Source organism: Pseudochaenichthys georgianus, chromosome 21 (genome assembly GCF_902827115.2).
Source record: "Pseudochaenichthys georgianus chromosome 21, fPseGeo1.2, whole genome shotgun sequence".
Taxonomy (NCBI): Eukaryota; Metazoa; Chordata; class Actinopteri; order Perciformes; family Channichthyidae; genus Pseudochaenichthys; species Pseudochaenichthys georgianus.
Window position 1 is genome coordinate 32,534,108 of NC_047523.1, and position 15,508 is coordinate 32,549,615.

Below are 15,508 nucleotides of genomic sequence, written 5' to 3' on the forward strand. Positions count from 1 at the left end.
GAGTGAAATGAGGCATAGCTAAAATGCATGATCTGTTTGGTATTTTGAAAAAAAAAACTTCACAGACATGTTTTATATAGGTATGGCCCTACAATATATTATTCAAATATAGCATCATAGGTCCACTTTAAATAATGACCTACTAAGACACTAACAGGTTTCACATCAAAAGGGTGATAAAGTCTTATCACTAGGGCCGGGATTTTAACGCGTTAATTAAGATTAATTAATTACACAAAATTAACGCGTTAAAAAAATTAACGCATTTTAATCGCACTTTAATCGCACTTATTTTTGCACAGCGGAACGTTTCTCACTGGATGAGTTTCAGGCGTACCGATTATACTGGAGCACCAACTACCGTTCATGACTTCAGCATGGGACTTCAAACAACAACAAACCACGGTGAACAAACCGTGAACAAACATGAACGAACAAGCTGATGAGACCGCTTTGGTCGGCCCCGTGGATGGGACATTTTGTTTTAAAAAACGGACGGATGGAAGCGTCGACAAGAGCACGGTTGTGTGCAAATATGCAAAAAAGAATGTGCATATCACCGCAGCACATCAAGCCTAAAGTATCACCTAAATGCAAAGCATGTAGCAGCTAGCGTGGACGTTAGCCCGACTCCGAGTGCAAGGAACCACACCCTGACCCAACCCACACTCAACCAGATGACTGGTTTCAGGGCCAGGATAAGTAAGTCCACGTCTGAGAAAATAACCAACTCCCTGGCTCACTGGATTGCACTCCACTTGGAGTAAAATCCATGTGAAAATTGCTTCTCACTGTTCTCAGGTCAAATATGTATATTTGATTAAAAATGCGATTCATTTCGATTAATTAATTACAAAGCCTCTAATTAATTAGATTAATTTTTATTAATCGAGTCCCGGCTCTACTTATCACTCCTCTATTGTGCAATATCCTTATCAGGGGCTATAAACAAACAAATCGTAAAAGATAAGAGGGTCGTAGGTCAGATGTCAAAGGTCAGATGTCAGAGTGACAGGTGCCACTTCAAAGGAATTTGGAGGCGGGACTAAGGTTTATGAGGGTCATAAATCACTCTCTTATCAGGTACTTAATCTAATTTTGACACATACGGTTGTCTTAATACTACTCGCTTCAATCCGAATTAGGTCAGGTCAACTACAAAAAAAATAGGGTGCATCTCTCATTGCTATGGTCACTATTGGTTCAGTTTCTCTTATATAACTTATTTCGAGTGAATGAGCTCTGATAAACCCACTACATGCTACGGGCCTCGCACCAAATGAAACACATGTTAGCATTTAGAGCCAGATATTTCCATTTGGAGTGGCGGAGGCAAATCAAATGTCAAATGAAACACTCATCTGACTCCTAATGATAGCTAATGTTGCTCTGTGTCTGCTCGGAGAGTCAATATGTGACTTATGTTCCTGACATGTTTGATAAGGTGATTACTTTATTACTGTTGTGTTGTTGTTTTTTCTTCCTAAAACCCAACAAAAAAGCAAAACATTAATTTGTTTACTCTGAGGGGGTCAGCTTCCTATTTTGGGACAATTGGAGGCAAGACCCCATCATTTAAATGTGTAAACGGTCCCCACAATGTGACACGACTGTGACACAGAGACACTGACCAGCTTATTGCCGGTGTCGTCCTCATGGTCAGAGTTCAGAGGCTCCTCGGCGCTGGAATATCCGTCACGCTCCTCTGAGGCGTCCAGCGACAGGGAGGTTTTGTTCCAGCCTGAAGAGAGGATGAAGACAAGTGTTTAGTTCACAGCAACACTCATCTTCTGCTGCCGTCTAAAACGTGCGTGAAGTGGAGTGAGGAGTCTACGAAGTGTGAAGAAGTGAGAGGAGGAACTTTAACAAGCTCCATTGAGAAGAGTAAGAACATGCAGGTAATCCCAGGAGGAAGCTCTCAGTGCCACAGGCTACAAAAGAAAAAGGCGTGACTTATTTTTTCAGGCCGACTGGGAGTCAGCAGCACCCTGAAACCCTGTATAAAAAGCCATGGTATTTTTCATTTTTGTTGTTGCTGAAAATAAACTCTGTGGTAAAACAAAAGGTTTAAATCACATGTTTAGTTCAGCAATATCATTTCAGTAAAGGAACCCTACTTTGATGATTTATAAGTGTAATTGCATATCCTAACAGTCAGATAAGTCAAATTAGGCAATAAAACAAACTACAAAGTCGTTGCATGATTTTAATGTCCCCATTACTAAGTGTTCAGCATAATGACATTCGGTAGTCATGGCAACCACTTTTTTAAAAAGACATGAAACCGAGGAGACTGGGGTATAGGTTGAAGTATTTTATAATAATCTCATATGCTTGTGTTCGCCACAGACCTTATTTCCGGCATCTCACCAAAAAACCCATTCAAATGACCCATCAAGGGAGTGAACCAGAAGTGTAAAATTCCTTACTCATTCTCAGGTTTAAGAACTAATCATGCAGCATTTTATTTCTAAAAAACATCAAGATTAGGAGGACAGGCATGCATCTTCAAATATTAAACTCTGTGACACAAACTAAGGAAAGTGTTCTCTATATTAGTGTGTAATTCTATGACTTGAAGCCTGAGGAGCGTGGTGACGTGGTTACAGAAAAGCATTACAGTGAGAGAGGGTTGTCTATAGGGTTATAGTGGTGAGACAGTGGGCCCAACACTGTGTACCTCTCAACTTTGTCTGTAAGAGACTAGAGGAGCTGCTCCCACCTGACCCTGTTCAGGTGGGAGCGGGGGAGGACCTTCATCTGAGGGACAGGAGGCGACAGAACACAGCTAGTCATTCCCCAGCAGCAGCTACAAGCCAATGAGATGTTAGAGACTCTGAGACAGGAAGCAGACAGGAGGAGTGTGCAGGTGTTGATGAACAACCTTTGAAGCCGAATGGCGTCGGGTCGCTCTGCCGTTTCGTCTTGTGATCGGGGCTCGTAGGAGAACCTGCTGTAAAGAAAGAAAGACAGATTTTAAGATGTGGGTTGAGTCAAGAAATACAGCACAACTAAGGTATAGACATTAGGAAGGCACATCTTGATGAGAAAGGCACAGACATGATCATAATGGCATAACAGCTGGATTAGAGAAGGAGAGGAGAGCTAACACAAAAGGCTGAACACTATTTCTAAGATGGGAAGCACAAAGCAAAACACAGAGTCCAGCAACATAGACTTTTTCCAGAGAGGCCATTTGTCACAGGAGCACAGGTGTCACTAATAAAATAAATGGTGACTAAACTCCATTCGTAGCGTCCGTTTCATGGTCCTGGTATTGCTCAGAATGCACTGTCACGGTTTAATGCTACAAGCAACACCTGTGCTTTTTCTACTAGGAAAAGCCGGGGCTGTGAAAAGACATTGAGCTGGACTGAATCAAACTGGGGGTTAGTAGAGCTGAGTGATACCTGGAGACAGGAAGATCATCATGGATGGTAACGTAAAGCTTTTATCATCAGAAGGCTCTGAGGAGGGAAGCATGCAGTTTTTGACCTTCTGACCAATCGTCTTTGCAGTATAATACATTGTTATTTAAAAAAAAAAAAGAGTTCATCCAACACTAAACATAGCTGGACCCTCTGCATTTGATGATTTGTTGTATTCACTCTTGCACCTTTCTAACATTTAAAACACATAAAACAACTCTAATTGTGAATAAACATATTCTTATTGTAAAGTAAATAAAAGGAGTAGAGGCAACCCTGCGGCATAATTTGACTATCACTGGCATTTTGATTGGAAACAAAGCAAACATCTAGTCTGTTTCTTCAAAACATACCATAACGGCTATAGCTCTCCAGCTAAGTGTTCAAACATAAACGCATTTATTTTTTATAGGGAGGTATTATACTATTTCTGTCTAATTCTTGGCAGGGATCAGAGATGTCTCTCTGATTTACTGACTTTCATTAACTTGTTGTTACTTTACAGACATCTAAAGAAAGCCAATATCTGCCAAACAGAACTCTTTGCCTTTGACTAACTGCACATACATGTTCTTATTGCACAGATTACATACGACGAGGTGGTATGCTGGATATGCGTTTGTCTGAATTGGCCTGCAGTTACCTTTCTGAGCTTTGAGGTTACTGAAGCCCTGTAAAGTAAAGCGCTTTTTAGCCACAGCAGCTCTGTCTGAGGTCGGGCTTGTCACCGCCTCTTCTGATCCAGAGAGTAAGACAGGACAGACAAACAGAAGCAAGCAAGAGGGTCAGTTTAGCGAGTACGGAGGAAGTAAAGAGAATACAGATGTAAAGGAGATATGATGTGATTATATGATTCAGTGGAAAAGACAGGAAACAGCAAAGACATTTACATGTAGCAGTTTGGACAAGACAAGCTCTACAAATGCTAGTACATGTGTTAAGAAATACAGATGAATAAGAGTTTTCTCTGTGTAGGTGGCTGTCTTTCTATTCACCTTTTCCTGTAGGCTTTGGTGAGGAGGAACAGTTTGCCTCCAGGCTGCAGGGCTCAGCTTTCTTCTCCTCTCCTCTCTTTAAGCTCTTCTGACCGGATTTGAATGGACTGTGTCGGGAAAGAATTTATATTTTTGTTGTATTAATTTTTTTTAACCTTTATTTAACCAGATAAAAAGCATTGAGATACAATTTCATTTACAATGCTGACCTGGCCAAGAAGGCAGCAACGTTACACATAACACGGACATATAAAATACAGAGAACATAACTAAGTAAACAAAAAAACGAAAAGCAGTCACGACATTGTGCACATTTGGGACAGTAAGAAAGGTACTACTTATTACTGCAAGAGCAGCTGGTGGTAAGGACCTCAGACAACTTCGATTTAAAACAGGCTATAGGGACAAGTGCCATCAGTTTAAGGCGTGATTGAAGGTCATTCAAGTGGAGAATAAGAAGCCGGATCGTTCCTGATCAGCTGAAGATTCATTTTAAAAAGTCCTTTATAATAAGATGTTGGGAAAAACCGACTTACCTGAGATTCACTGATCCACTGAGAGCAGGAGACTGCACAACCTGATCTGGCGCCCTCTGCTGGCTCGCTTTGATACACAAGTAGAGCGGACAACGACTGAATAAACATCCATTATGCACCGTTTTCTTTCATAGTCATTACTGCAAGAAATGAAGCGTGTCAGCTTCTGGTTGAACAGGGATATCAGTGTGAACATTTCATTTAGAAAATACTTTTATGATAACATCCTCTCTCTCGTATGTGTAAACCTACTTGGTAATAAAACCGATTGTGTACCTCTGCATGCTTCCAGCTGGGTGGTCAGCACCTTCCTGATCTCATTCACCCAGGTGGTTTTGACTTCTGCCGTCGGAGCCTGAAACAGGACGGTAAATTATTTAAATAAAACCTATATAGAAAAGCTTGGTGCATTCTCGAGGAAGATATCCATTTGCATGCGTATTGGTCAAAGACAGAACATTGTACATTAACCCTTGTGTTGTGTTCAAAAGCTGTTACCGTTCATGGTGTTCGCGGGTCAATTTTGACCCATGATTTATCTCTGTCCAAAACACTCCAAGTAAAACATGTGATTCAATTCCCTCATTGTATTTCCTATATGTGAAGACAGTGGATCATTACGTTATCCGACTACAATAGACTAATATTATAATACAATTTCCCAAAGAAAAGTTTTAAATTATTGTTACAGTGGGTGAAGGGGGTGGGGTGTCTAAAGTCAAGGATGAATCTTGATTGGGTAACATTTTACCCCGAGTGACCCAAAACAATTCTGCTGGGTCTTCCCAGACCCGAACACCAAATGATACACTTTTTTTTTTAGAGACCTTCAGACTCGGCTAAAATGGTCAAAATCAGTTTTGTAGTGTTTATATAGCTGTTGTGGAGGATATCATGAAGCCTTGTTCCGATACAAAAAACTAGAGCTTAGTAATTATATAATTTTAACTTGAAACGGGTCACGGGAGACCCGGACACAACATAAGGGTTAAGGATAAATCCTGTCAATTTAAATGTATAATTCTCAACAAATTCCATAAAATAAAACACAGAAATGTTCTTCCTTCCTAAGGCTAAGCGATTTCCTAAACAGCGAGGCACTGAAAACGTTCTGTTGTTTTAGAAATAATTTTTAAAACAACAGAACGTTTGGCTTCAATATTAGCATCACATTATTAAGAGCAAGTGAGAATTCGCAGCACCAGGATGTAGATGAGGGATTGAATAAGCTCTATAGCAGAGAGGCTTTATCAGGCTCGGGCTCCACTTCTACGACTTCATGGGTTTTGTTTACAATTAGAATAAAACATAGCATATCAACACGGTTAACCTTTATACGTCACCGTACCTGAACAATATACACCTCTTCTCTGGAGTTGCACCAGATTTCAAACTTCTTGTTGTCTCCCTTTGCATTCTCAGTAATGCCGACCACACTCATCTGTAATCAAAGATATCAACCAATCAATACAAATGTGTGTTATTAATATCTAAATATAATGTAAATGTCAGCATAGGAGACAAACACAGCAACACCCAATGCAGCCGAACAGGTGCTCACATTGAGGGACTGTTTGAAGCTGTATGAGGGGGCCTTCTCGTAGCCCTCCCCGTTCTCCTCCCTCCTCTTGCAGAAGAGCAGCGTCTTCTGGTGGAGGAAGAGGTGCCTCTGCATGGGCTTGAAACGGGCCAGATCCTTGACCTTGGCGTGACCTTTCTTGTGCTCCGTCCACACGCTGAATGATCCCTGCATCAGCAGCTTCCCCAGCTCACTCTTGTTCCCCTGAGAAAAGAAAGGTGCTGTAAGACAGAGCCAATGGCCGCCTACTGCTTTGGACTGAAATACTGAAAAGAGGCCATCATTTTTAAAACAACTCAATCTCTGTTCCATTTAATGCATCTGTTTTCTGTCCAGTCTCTGTTCTGTGATGTGAACCAGTGCGACCTGCAGGGAGGCACTTTATGTGTGTTAACTGGCACTTTACCACTAAACGCCAAGGGCACTGTGTATCGTTTTTTATAAATGAATTGTGTATTGTTGACTTAGCATGTTGATATATTATTTGTACTAAACTTGAACAGTTAATTTTGTATTTTTTATGCATTTCAGTTGCATTAAACAATTGTTGTTGTTTTTTAAATGAATGTTTCTCCTTCCCTTTTTACTGTACAAATTGTGTATCATTTCATAATTTGTGTTTTCGCCTTCTCCTTTTCTTTATGTAATATTTTTCATTTCTCACTTTTTGTATCCCCCCCTTCTTATATGGGTTTTATGAAATCACGCAGGCAACCATGCAAGAAACCCAATGTGCTTGGTGCAGTCCCAGAACATCACACTTCACCCCAGATCAGTGTGGCTTTTCACTACTTCATATTCAAACGTTACACTCAGCAGTCTTCCAGTTTGTTCCAGAGATCTATTCAAAGCTTTGCTCTGCGTGTTTAATGTCTCACCTCATATCCTGTGATGGCGATGAGGTGCATGGAGTCATTGACGGCCTTGAGGATGCCGAGGATGGAGGTGAGCGCCGCCTGCAGGTCATCAGCCCCCTCACAGCGCTTACTGTACTTCAGCATTTCCTGTAGTCAGACACAGTACACATTAAACATGTTTCAATAACTGAAGAGCAGAAAATACGACTGTAAAGACATCAGCGAATATTAACTGCTACCATCTAATCGGAGATACAGGGACCCGCGATTCAATAAAGTCAGACTACTTTGTGCATCAGTCAATCCTCACAGTAAACACAGAGCTACATCCCAGATCGAATGCACGCTAAAGGGTCTTTGAGCATGTTTTCTCTCAGTGATGTTATGTTAAAGGTCTGTTGTTTGTTTTTCATGTATTGTGTCTTGACATTTGTCCATGTTGATGTTACACATGGAGCGGCTGTGATGCAAGTCAAATGTCAGACTTGATCTGACCACCAGGCGGAGTTTGACATTTGCGCTTGGGGGGGCAAAACCTTTTTACTGACGTCAGCACACAGTCCCAACTATTGCGTGGGGCGCTACGGCTACAGTAGCAATAAAGCCAGCGTTCACCGCACTGAGTATACGACTTTTCCACATACGAACACAACTCGTCCCGTCATGCACGCCTCATGCCCGCCGTACACACACACTCATATGGAAGGAGCGGTCTCTCCCCCAACAACAGTGCATTTCATAACTGTAAAACTTATCATAACTGCACATCTTATACTTATTTGATAACTACTATATCCCTTGGTTACTTGAACACGCTACAATATTATTAACTAGTGTCCTACCTTATTAAAATATTGATATACGAAATATTTGTATTGGAACCCCCCCGCAAAATCCGCCTATGCCATTAAAGGATCATCGTATCGTAGACGGATCTTACCTTCAGGAGCAGCTGATATTTGGTAATCCTCTGAACAGGCTTCAGCAGGTAGGAATCTAAGCCGAGTTTATGCTCCAGCTTCTTCTGACACTCCTGAGGGAAATACATAAAAGAAAAGGATTGTATTAAATAAAACAAACAAGCAAATATTTACTTTAAAATCCCGACAGAGGTGACTGCTCACCTGGAAGAAGGCACAGTCTGAGCACTGCCTCCACAGGCTCTCAGAGCGAGGCTTGTTGTGACAGTACTTCTCATAGATCTGCAGGTCTGTCATCTAGAGGAAGGCGGTGAGAACATTCAGGAAACCTCTTCAGCACAGTTGGATTTACATTTATATGCTGACATGTCATCATTCACTTACCCTTTCTAGAAAACATCTTCCAACCAACTCTGGGCAGTCGGTGTACTGCTCCAACTCCCTCAGAAACGTCCTGGAAACAACAACAAATCATTGTGTTGATGAAAAGGGAAGAAAGAGTTGGCAATTTTATAGAATGAGCTTGATGGCTGGCACATGTAAGTATTTGAAAGAACATCCATAACATTCATCTGGTTGTAGCTTATATATATATATATATATATATCAATATTCCAATTACTTGTATTTAGACTATTCTGCACAATTTCTATTATATTCTATTTTATTTACTTGCACTATTATCTGTTTTATTGTGTTGCACTGTTGGAGGAGCCTGTGACCTTCGAATGTCATTGTCATAACTACACTGCAGCTTTGTACATCCTTGAATCATTAATGACAGGCAGATGGCGCTCCTTCACCTCTTGTGGAAGTGGTAGATTTCTGGCATGTTGCCAAACAGAACATCCTTCTTGTTCTGCAAAGGAGCGGGGATGAGGGGAGCCATGGCTGCATTATCCATCTCTGAGGCATATCCCTGAAACACACGACACAAAGTCTTAATCCGAGCAAAAAGCTGAGAAGAAGAAACATTTTTGGAGAGAATAATAATACGTTTATTTCGTATAGCACCTTTAACCTTTCACGGAAATTCAAAAAATGCTCCACAAGAAAGAACACAAGTTCAAATTAAGCCCTGAGGTTACGTACTGTAACCCAGCTTCTATGAGTATAGGCGCAGCCCTCTAAGGCTATCGCTATTGGGTAATCCCACTGCACGTGTGCAGCACTGACAGACTTAAACCACGCCCACCTATGACGTGGGCCCCACCTCCGGCCTCACTTCCGTATAAATAGGAAGATGGCCCGTCCAACTGCTCCCACACAAACAGCTTTTCTTCAGCTATTCGCGGAGCCAGTGGGGCCCGAACCTTAGAGGGCTGCGCCTATACTCATAGAAGCTGGGTTACAGTACGTAACCTCAGTTCTATTTCGTATGAGGCTTCGCCCTCTAAGGCTATCGCTATTGGGTTAAGGGCGAAGCAGGATGTAGTCCACGCCCCACTGGTCCGTCCGTAACCAGAAGCACAAAAACCCATCTACTCAATTAATAACCCATGCGAAAAAGAAGGAGCATCACAGTCCCTGGAAATATAGCATTATTCCAAATGAATATTCTCTTTAAGGGAATGAAGGTGAATACCCGTCGTTTTAAAAAAAGTAGAGATAAACAAATCCCACTTGTTAAACCTATAAAAGAGGGGCAAAAGGGGCAGCTCTCTGAATGCCGATAGGCAGGAGAGGGCACGCCGTTTAGTCCCTGACATTACTCAATCTGACAGAACAGCAGTACTGAATGTGTAAGAGAGGAATGGGAGACATCCCTCAAATAAAAACGAATAAAAGAACAGGGGGAAGACCAAGATGCAGCAGTGCAAATGTCTCCCACTGTCATTCCTCCATGCAACGCCATAGAGGTTGAAATTCCTCTGGTGCTGTGCGCTTTGATGTTTTCTGGGGGATCCACCCCAGAGGAGACATATGTAACCGATGTATAACTTCACTTGTTTATATTTCAGTAAAATCATTGTCCATACTTTATTTGTAAAACTTGTCACTGTCACTTTATATTTTAGATGCTTTTATTTTGAAAAGAACGTTTTATTTTGGTACTCTTGGCACCGGCACATTTCTGCAGACTCGCGCTGCTTTCCTCAGTTAGCTTCAGGCTGCACTGAGGAGAAGTAAGTGGAACGAGTGGTGTCATAAATGTTGTATTTTATATGTTAACAGATTGTTTAATGTTACACTTCACACAAGCCAAACCTATTTGCAGTTAGTATCTATATTTTGCCGTGTGACTAGTTTATATAATGTGCAGCGCTTCAAACTGTTTGGGAGCTTTCTAAAGTGTAGCTATATGCTAATCTAACATGTGGGTGTTTTCTTCCACTGAAGGTGTGAAGCTAGAAAGCCGATGAAGCGATTTCCTGCTCTAATTATTATATTCTGTTTTGCACAGGTATGTGGGTATTCTTTTTGTGTTTGTAACTGTAAATTGTATTGTTTGTTATGTATACTTTCCTGAGTTAGCTTCAGGCTGCACTGAGGAGAAGTGTGAAGCTAGAAAGCCGATGAAGCGATTTCCTGCTCTAATTATTATATTCTGTTTTGCACAGAGAATAAATCCCGTTTGGCAAGAAGGAAGTCGTTCTCATTTACACAACGCATACACAACGCAGAGACCACATGTGGCGTCAAACCAGACCGGTTACAGTGGTGCCGTGACCCGGATTCACAGTGCTTCAGACTGTTCCATCGTCGTTCCTGAGGCTGTGGATCAACACCAGCTTGGTCACCAGAGGTTGCTACACTTACTTTCATGTATTGAAGAAAAGGAATTACATAGAGGAAACTGTTGTTTTTTGTTTTTGTTTTTTTTCTCTCTGTAATTGTTTTACATTCATTGTTTAGAGAGTACATTTATCATTTCTGTATTTGATTGTATACTGAAGACCTTGAAGTTTGGTATACAGGGTTAAAAATGACATATGTTACTGGTAAAATGGATGGGGACAATGTTCTAACTGACAGTTTTAGTTTCGGTTTTGGAAGAGGGAAACCCATCAGCGGGTACCCTTTTATCCCAGTCAGAGGTACAGCTAATGTAGATTCGCCAGCTTTTTGTACTACTCGCATGCTAGGTCATGTAGCATCTCCTCAGAGTGAGGAGGATTCACATTCAAGCCTTCCAGATACAAATGATCCAGCTTTAAATAACCTGATAACACACATTGCTCAGCAGGTAGGACAGACTATAAGAGATCAGTTAAGGGGGGAATGTGAAGCAAGGGGTGTTGGAGCCACACCAGCTCAGAGCGGTGTTGGCCAGTTACCCAGTGACCACACTTACCTCAACTTGACTGGTGCAAAGTTAGTGTTGCAGTCAGATGTGAGAGAGCCTCCAGTCTTCAGAGGAGATGGATCTGACAAGAACACAGTCTGTGAGTGGGAAGAGTTAATGGGAGTGTGTTTCAGGAAACGAGCCACACCTCTGAGAGAACAGCACATTGAGATAATGTCTAAGTTAATGGGCAAGGCTAAAGACATAGTGAGGATAACTCTGAGGAGCTGCCCATCCATGAAGCCTCAAGATAACCCACAATTGATCTATGACATCCTCAGACAACACTTTAGTGATGTGACCTATTCATGTATAGCCATGGCTGATTTCTACAGTACAGTTCCAGTGGCAGGAGAGTCCCCCGTAGAGTACTGGCTTCGGCTAAACAAGGCAGTTGATGCAGCGGAGGAGGGCTTGAAGAGGCTAGGGCGGAAGATGGAGGATTCTTGTCAGGAAGTAGCAATGATGTTTGTCAAATACTGCTCAGATCCCACCCTTGCTGCTGTTTTCAAGTTTAAGGCACCAAATAAGTGGACAGCTAGTGAAATCCAAGAGCATATCGATCGCTACCAAACTGAAATGAAAGAACAGGTGCTTTCCAAATCAAAGAGAGTTAAACCAGTGACAGTTCACGTCCAGGTTTCCGCACCTGACGTTTCAGAGACAATATGTCACCCACAGGAGTCATCTATGCAAGGTGAGAACAGCACAGCATCCAAGCCCTCTTGTAATGATGACTGTATGAAAATGTTAGTCAGTTTATTTGACAGAGCATTGTCACAGAACAACCAGGTTACACACAAACCACTCCCCTCTGATCCATTTCAACCAATAGCCTGCAGGGTCTGCCAGTCTCTCGATCATTCGACCCTTGCACACTGCAGGCAGAAACGCCTCTGCTTAGCATGCTTCGAGCCAAACCACATCACGAAGAACTGTCCTAACCGTCAGGCTGGCCGAGGTTCTCCGGCTTTCCCGCCACAGAATTCTCCATCTTTAAACTAACTGGCCCGCATTTAGTGAGGGAATGTGTGGGAAACAGAGAAGAAACCCTCAACAGTGGTGATATTGAAACTAATTATATAAAAGGATGCGCAGCAGCACCAGCCGATGCTAAGGTAATAGTGCAAAATACACAGAGAGTGGGCCCTTTTGATGAGTTGTTTTACACCCCTGTTAGCATTAACAACACATTTCAGGTGCAGGGGATGCTTGACTCTGGTTCCATGGCTTGTACTCTCAGCGAGCAGGCAGAGCAGAAGATGTTGAGTGAGAATATACTCTCAGAATCCATTCCTTTGACTCAAGAGATTGTGCTAATAGGTTGCGGAGGGACACTTAGCAAACCCAAGTGTATGTACGAAGTGGAAATGAAACTGTATGGGGAGAGCTGTATCGTACCTGTTCTTGTGGTGCCTGGCCAACGAGATGACTTAATCATAGGCACAAATGTCATCAGATTTATCATGCATCAACTGAAAATAACCAGTGACTATTGGCGCCTGGTTTCCAGTGGCAATCTTCTCCCAGAGTGTGAACGGTTCCTTGATCTCATGGCAAACTCATCCAGGTGGAGAGGCAAGGAGCTTCCAGACAGAATAGGGACCGTTAAACTCCAGCATGCGGTTACGCTAATGGCTAAGAAAGAACATCTTGTTTGGGGTAAGTTGCCAAATAACGCTCCCATGTCTCCAGGCAGCACAGTAATAGTTGAGCCCACCTCATCCAAGTGCATGCCTCGTAACATCATGATCGGGCGTGTTATTACACCATTGTGGGGTGACAGATGGATCCCAATGAAAGTCACAAACGTGTCAGACAAGCCTATCACCCTGAAAAGAAACAGCAAGTTGGCCGACGTGTTCCCCTGTCTAGCTGTTGAAGAGTTTGAGGTTTTTCAAGGTACCAGCCAACTCAACAACGTTAAGGAGGAGGAAAGTCTAGGCAAGGCTAAACCTACAGATTTCAAGCAGCGACTACAACAGGTTGGACTCACTGAGGTTGATATCGATCAGTGCCAGGCTGGCCAAGGAGGGAAGGAGAGGTTGGTCGCGCTGCTTGAAAAGTACAATGACATTTTCTCCAAACATTCTATGGACTGCGGTGAGGCAGAGGGCTTCAAGCACCGCATCAGGCTCACTGATGAGAGACCATTCCGTCTCCCTTACCGGCGGGTGCCACCAGCCCATTACCAGAAACTGCGACAGGTCCTTTCAGAAATGGAAGAACAAGAGATCATCAGGAAGTCAGTAAGTGATTATGCCTCTCCCCTCGTACTTGTGTGGAAAAAAGATGGCAGTTTGAGACTCTGCACAGACTTCAGGTGGCTGAATGCGAGGACGCTCAAGGATGCGCACCCATTACCACACCAGTCAGACTGCTTGGCTGCCCTGGGTGGGAACACCTACTTCAGCACAATGGATCTGACTTCTGGCTTCTATAACATCCCAATGGCAGAAGAGGACAAGAAATACACTGCATTCACTACTCCAATGGGACTGTACAAATTCAACAGGATGCCACAAGGTTTGTGCAACAGTCCTGCCTCATTCATGCGCATGATGCTCAGCATATTTGGAGACCTGAACTTCAGCAGTTTGCTGTGTTATCTTGATGATCTGCTTGTGTTTGCTGCAACTGAAGAAGAGGCGTTGGAGAGGCTGGAGGTTGTTTTTCAGCGGCTCAGGCTTCACAACCTTAAACTGAGTCCAAAGAAATGCCACCTGATGAGATCTTCAGTCAAGTTCCTAGGTCACATTATAGATGGTAATGGAGTGGCTATGGATCCAGCAAAAATTGAGGTCATATCAAAAATGTCAAAGTTGGACCTGATGGAAGACGATGGTTGCACACCATCAGTAAAGAGGATAAAGTCTTTTCTGGGGATGGTGTTCTACTATCAACATTTTATCTCTAACTGTTCTGCTATGGCCAAGCCACTGTTTGCTCTTACTGCAGGCCAAAAGAGACGAGGGAGAGTCAAGCTAAACTCCAATACCGGCTCCTTCAGGAAACTGAAACCCTCTGATTGGACAGAGGAATGTGATGCGGCTCTTTGTAATCTGAAAGACAGTCTCTTGAGCTACGTCGTCCTCTCACACCCAGATTTCTCTCGCCCTCTGATTCTATCTATTGATGCCTCTCTGGACGGGCTAGGGGCCGTGCTATCACAGATACCAGCTGGTGAAGAGAAAGCACGTCCCATTGCATTTGCAAGTAAGACTCTCAGTGGCTCTCAGAAGAGATATCCCGCCCATAGGCTTGAGTTTCTGGCCCTGAAATGGAGTGTGTGTGAAAAATTTAGCCATTGGTTAAAAGGCCATGAATTTACAGTATGGACTGATAATAACCCTCTTACCTACATCCTGACGAAACCGAAGCTTGATGCGTGCGAACAGCGCTGGGTGTCTAGGCTCGCTCCTTACACATTCGACCTGAGACATATACCTGGCACCAAGAACATAGTGGCTGATGCTCTCAGCAGAGATCCTTTCGCAAGATCAGTAAGCCACAGGCTCATCACAGAGCAGTACAGTCACCTTCTTGCTGAAGCCGAGGGTGTTAGTCACGACGGCATTCAAGACACTTTCCGACTCAAAGTCCAGTGTCAGCGGATGAAGAAGTTACCTGGTGGCAGCATTAAGTCTCAATCTGACCCCCTCATGTGTCACAGTGATTCTGGAGCTGTCAAGGCTCTTTTGGATGTTCATGCTCAGTGGGAGATTGCTGCCGAGACGAGAGCTGTGGAGTTGGCTCAGACTGTCCAGGATCTTTTGCTGCCGGGCCAAGACTCCCTTCCTGTGTTCTCGTTAGAGGAACTCAAGCACAGTCAGGAATTTGATCCCATTATTTCAAAACTCCTACCATTTGTGCTTCGCAACCGCCGTCCTTCCAGACGTGAACGATC

At 43.0% G+C, this 15,508-nt stretch overlaps 1 protein-coding gene across 2 annotated transcripts in view; it reads right to left on the reverse strand.

The window, feature by feature from the left end:
• The window catches only part of LOC117466447 (guanine nucleotide exchange factor DBS-like), an 85,885-nt gene that overhangs the window by 19,461 nt on the left and 50,916 nt on the right, over positions 1–15,508 (reverse strand). Inside the window, exons 17-30 of one of the 2 annotated variants that reach the window (XM_034109672.2) lie at positions 9,119–9,234; positions 8,700–8,769; positions 8,520–8,612; positions 8,336–8,428; positions 7,417–7,542; positions 6,521–6,742; positions 6,308–6,400; positions 5,236–5,314; positions 4,960–5,026; positions 4,424–4,530; positions 4,072–4,164; positions 3,411–3,467; positions 2,885–2,950; positions 1,632–1,741 (exon numbers count right to left, since the gene is read on the reverse strand). In XM_034109672.2, the coding sequence (XP_033965563.1) occupies positions 1,632–1,741; positions 2,885–2,950; positions 3,411–3,467; positions 4,072–4,164; positions 4,424–4,530; positions 4,960–5,026; positions 5,236–5,314; positions 6,308–6,400; positions 6,521–6,742; positions 7,417–7,542; positions 8,336–8,428; positions 8,520–8,612; positions 8,700–8,769; positions 9,119–9,234 (1,392 nt within the window). The remainder of the gene's footprint in view (positions 1–1,631; positions 1,742–2,884; positions 2,951–3,410; positions 3,468–4,071; positions 4,165–4,423; positions 4,531–4,959; positions 5,027–5,235; positions 5,315–6,307; positions 6,401–6,520; positions 6,743–7,416; positions 7,543–8,335; positions 8,429–8,519; positions 8,613–8,699; positions 8,770–9,118; positions 9,235–15,508) is intronic. The other variant, XM_034109671.2, reaches the window with a different exon arrangement.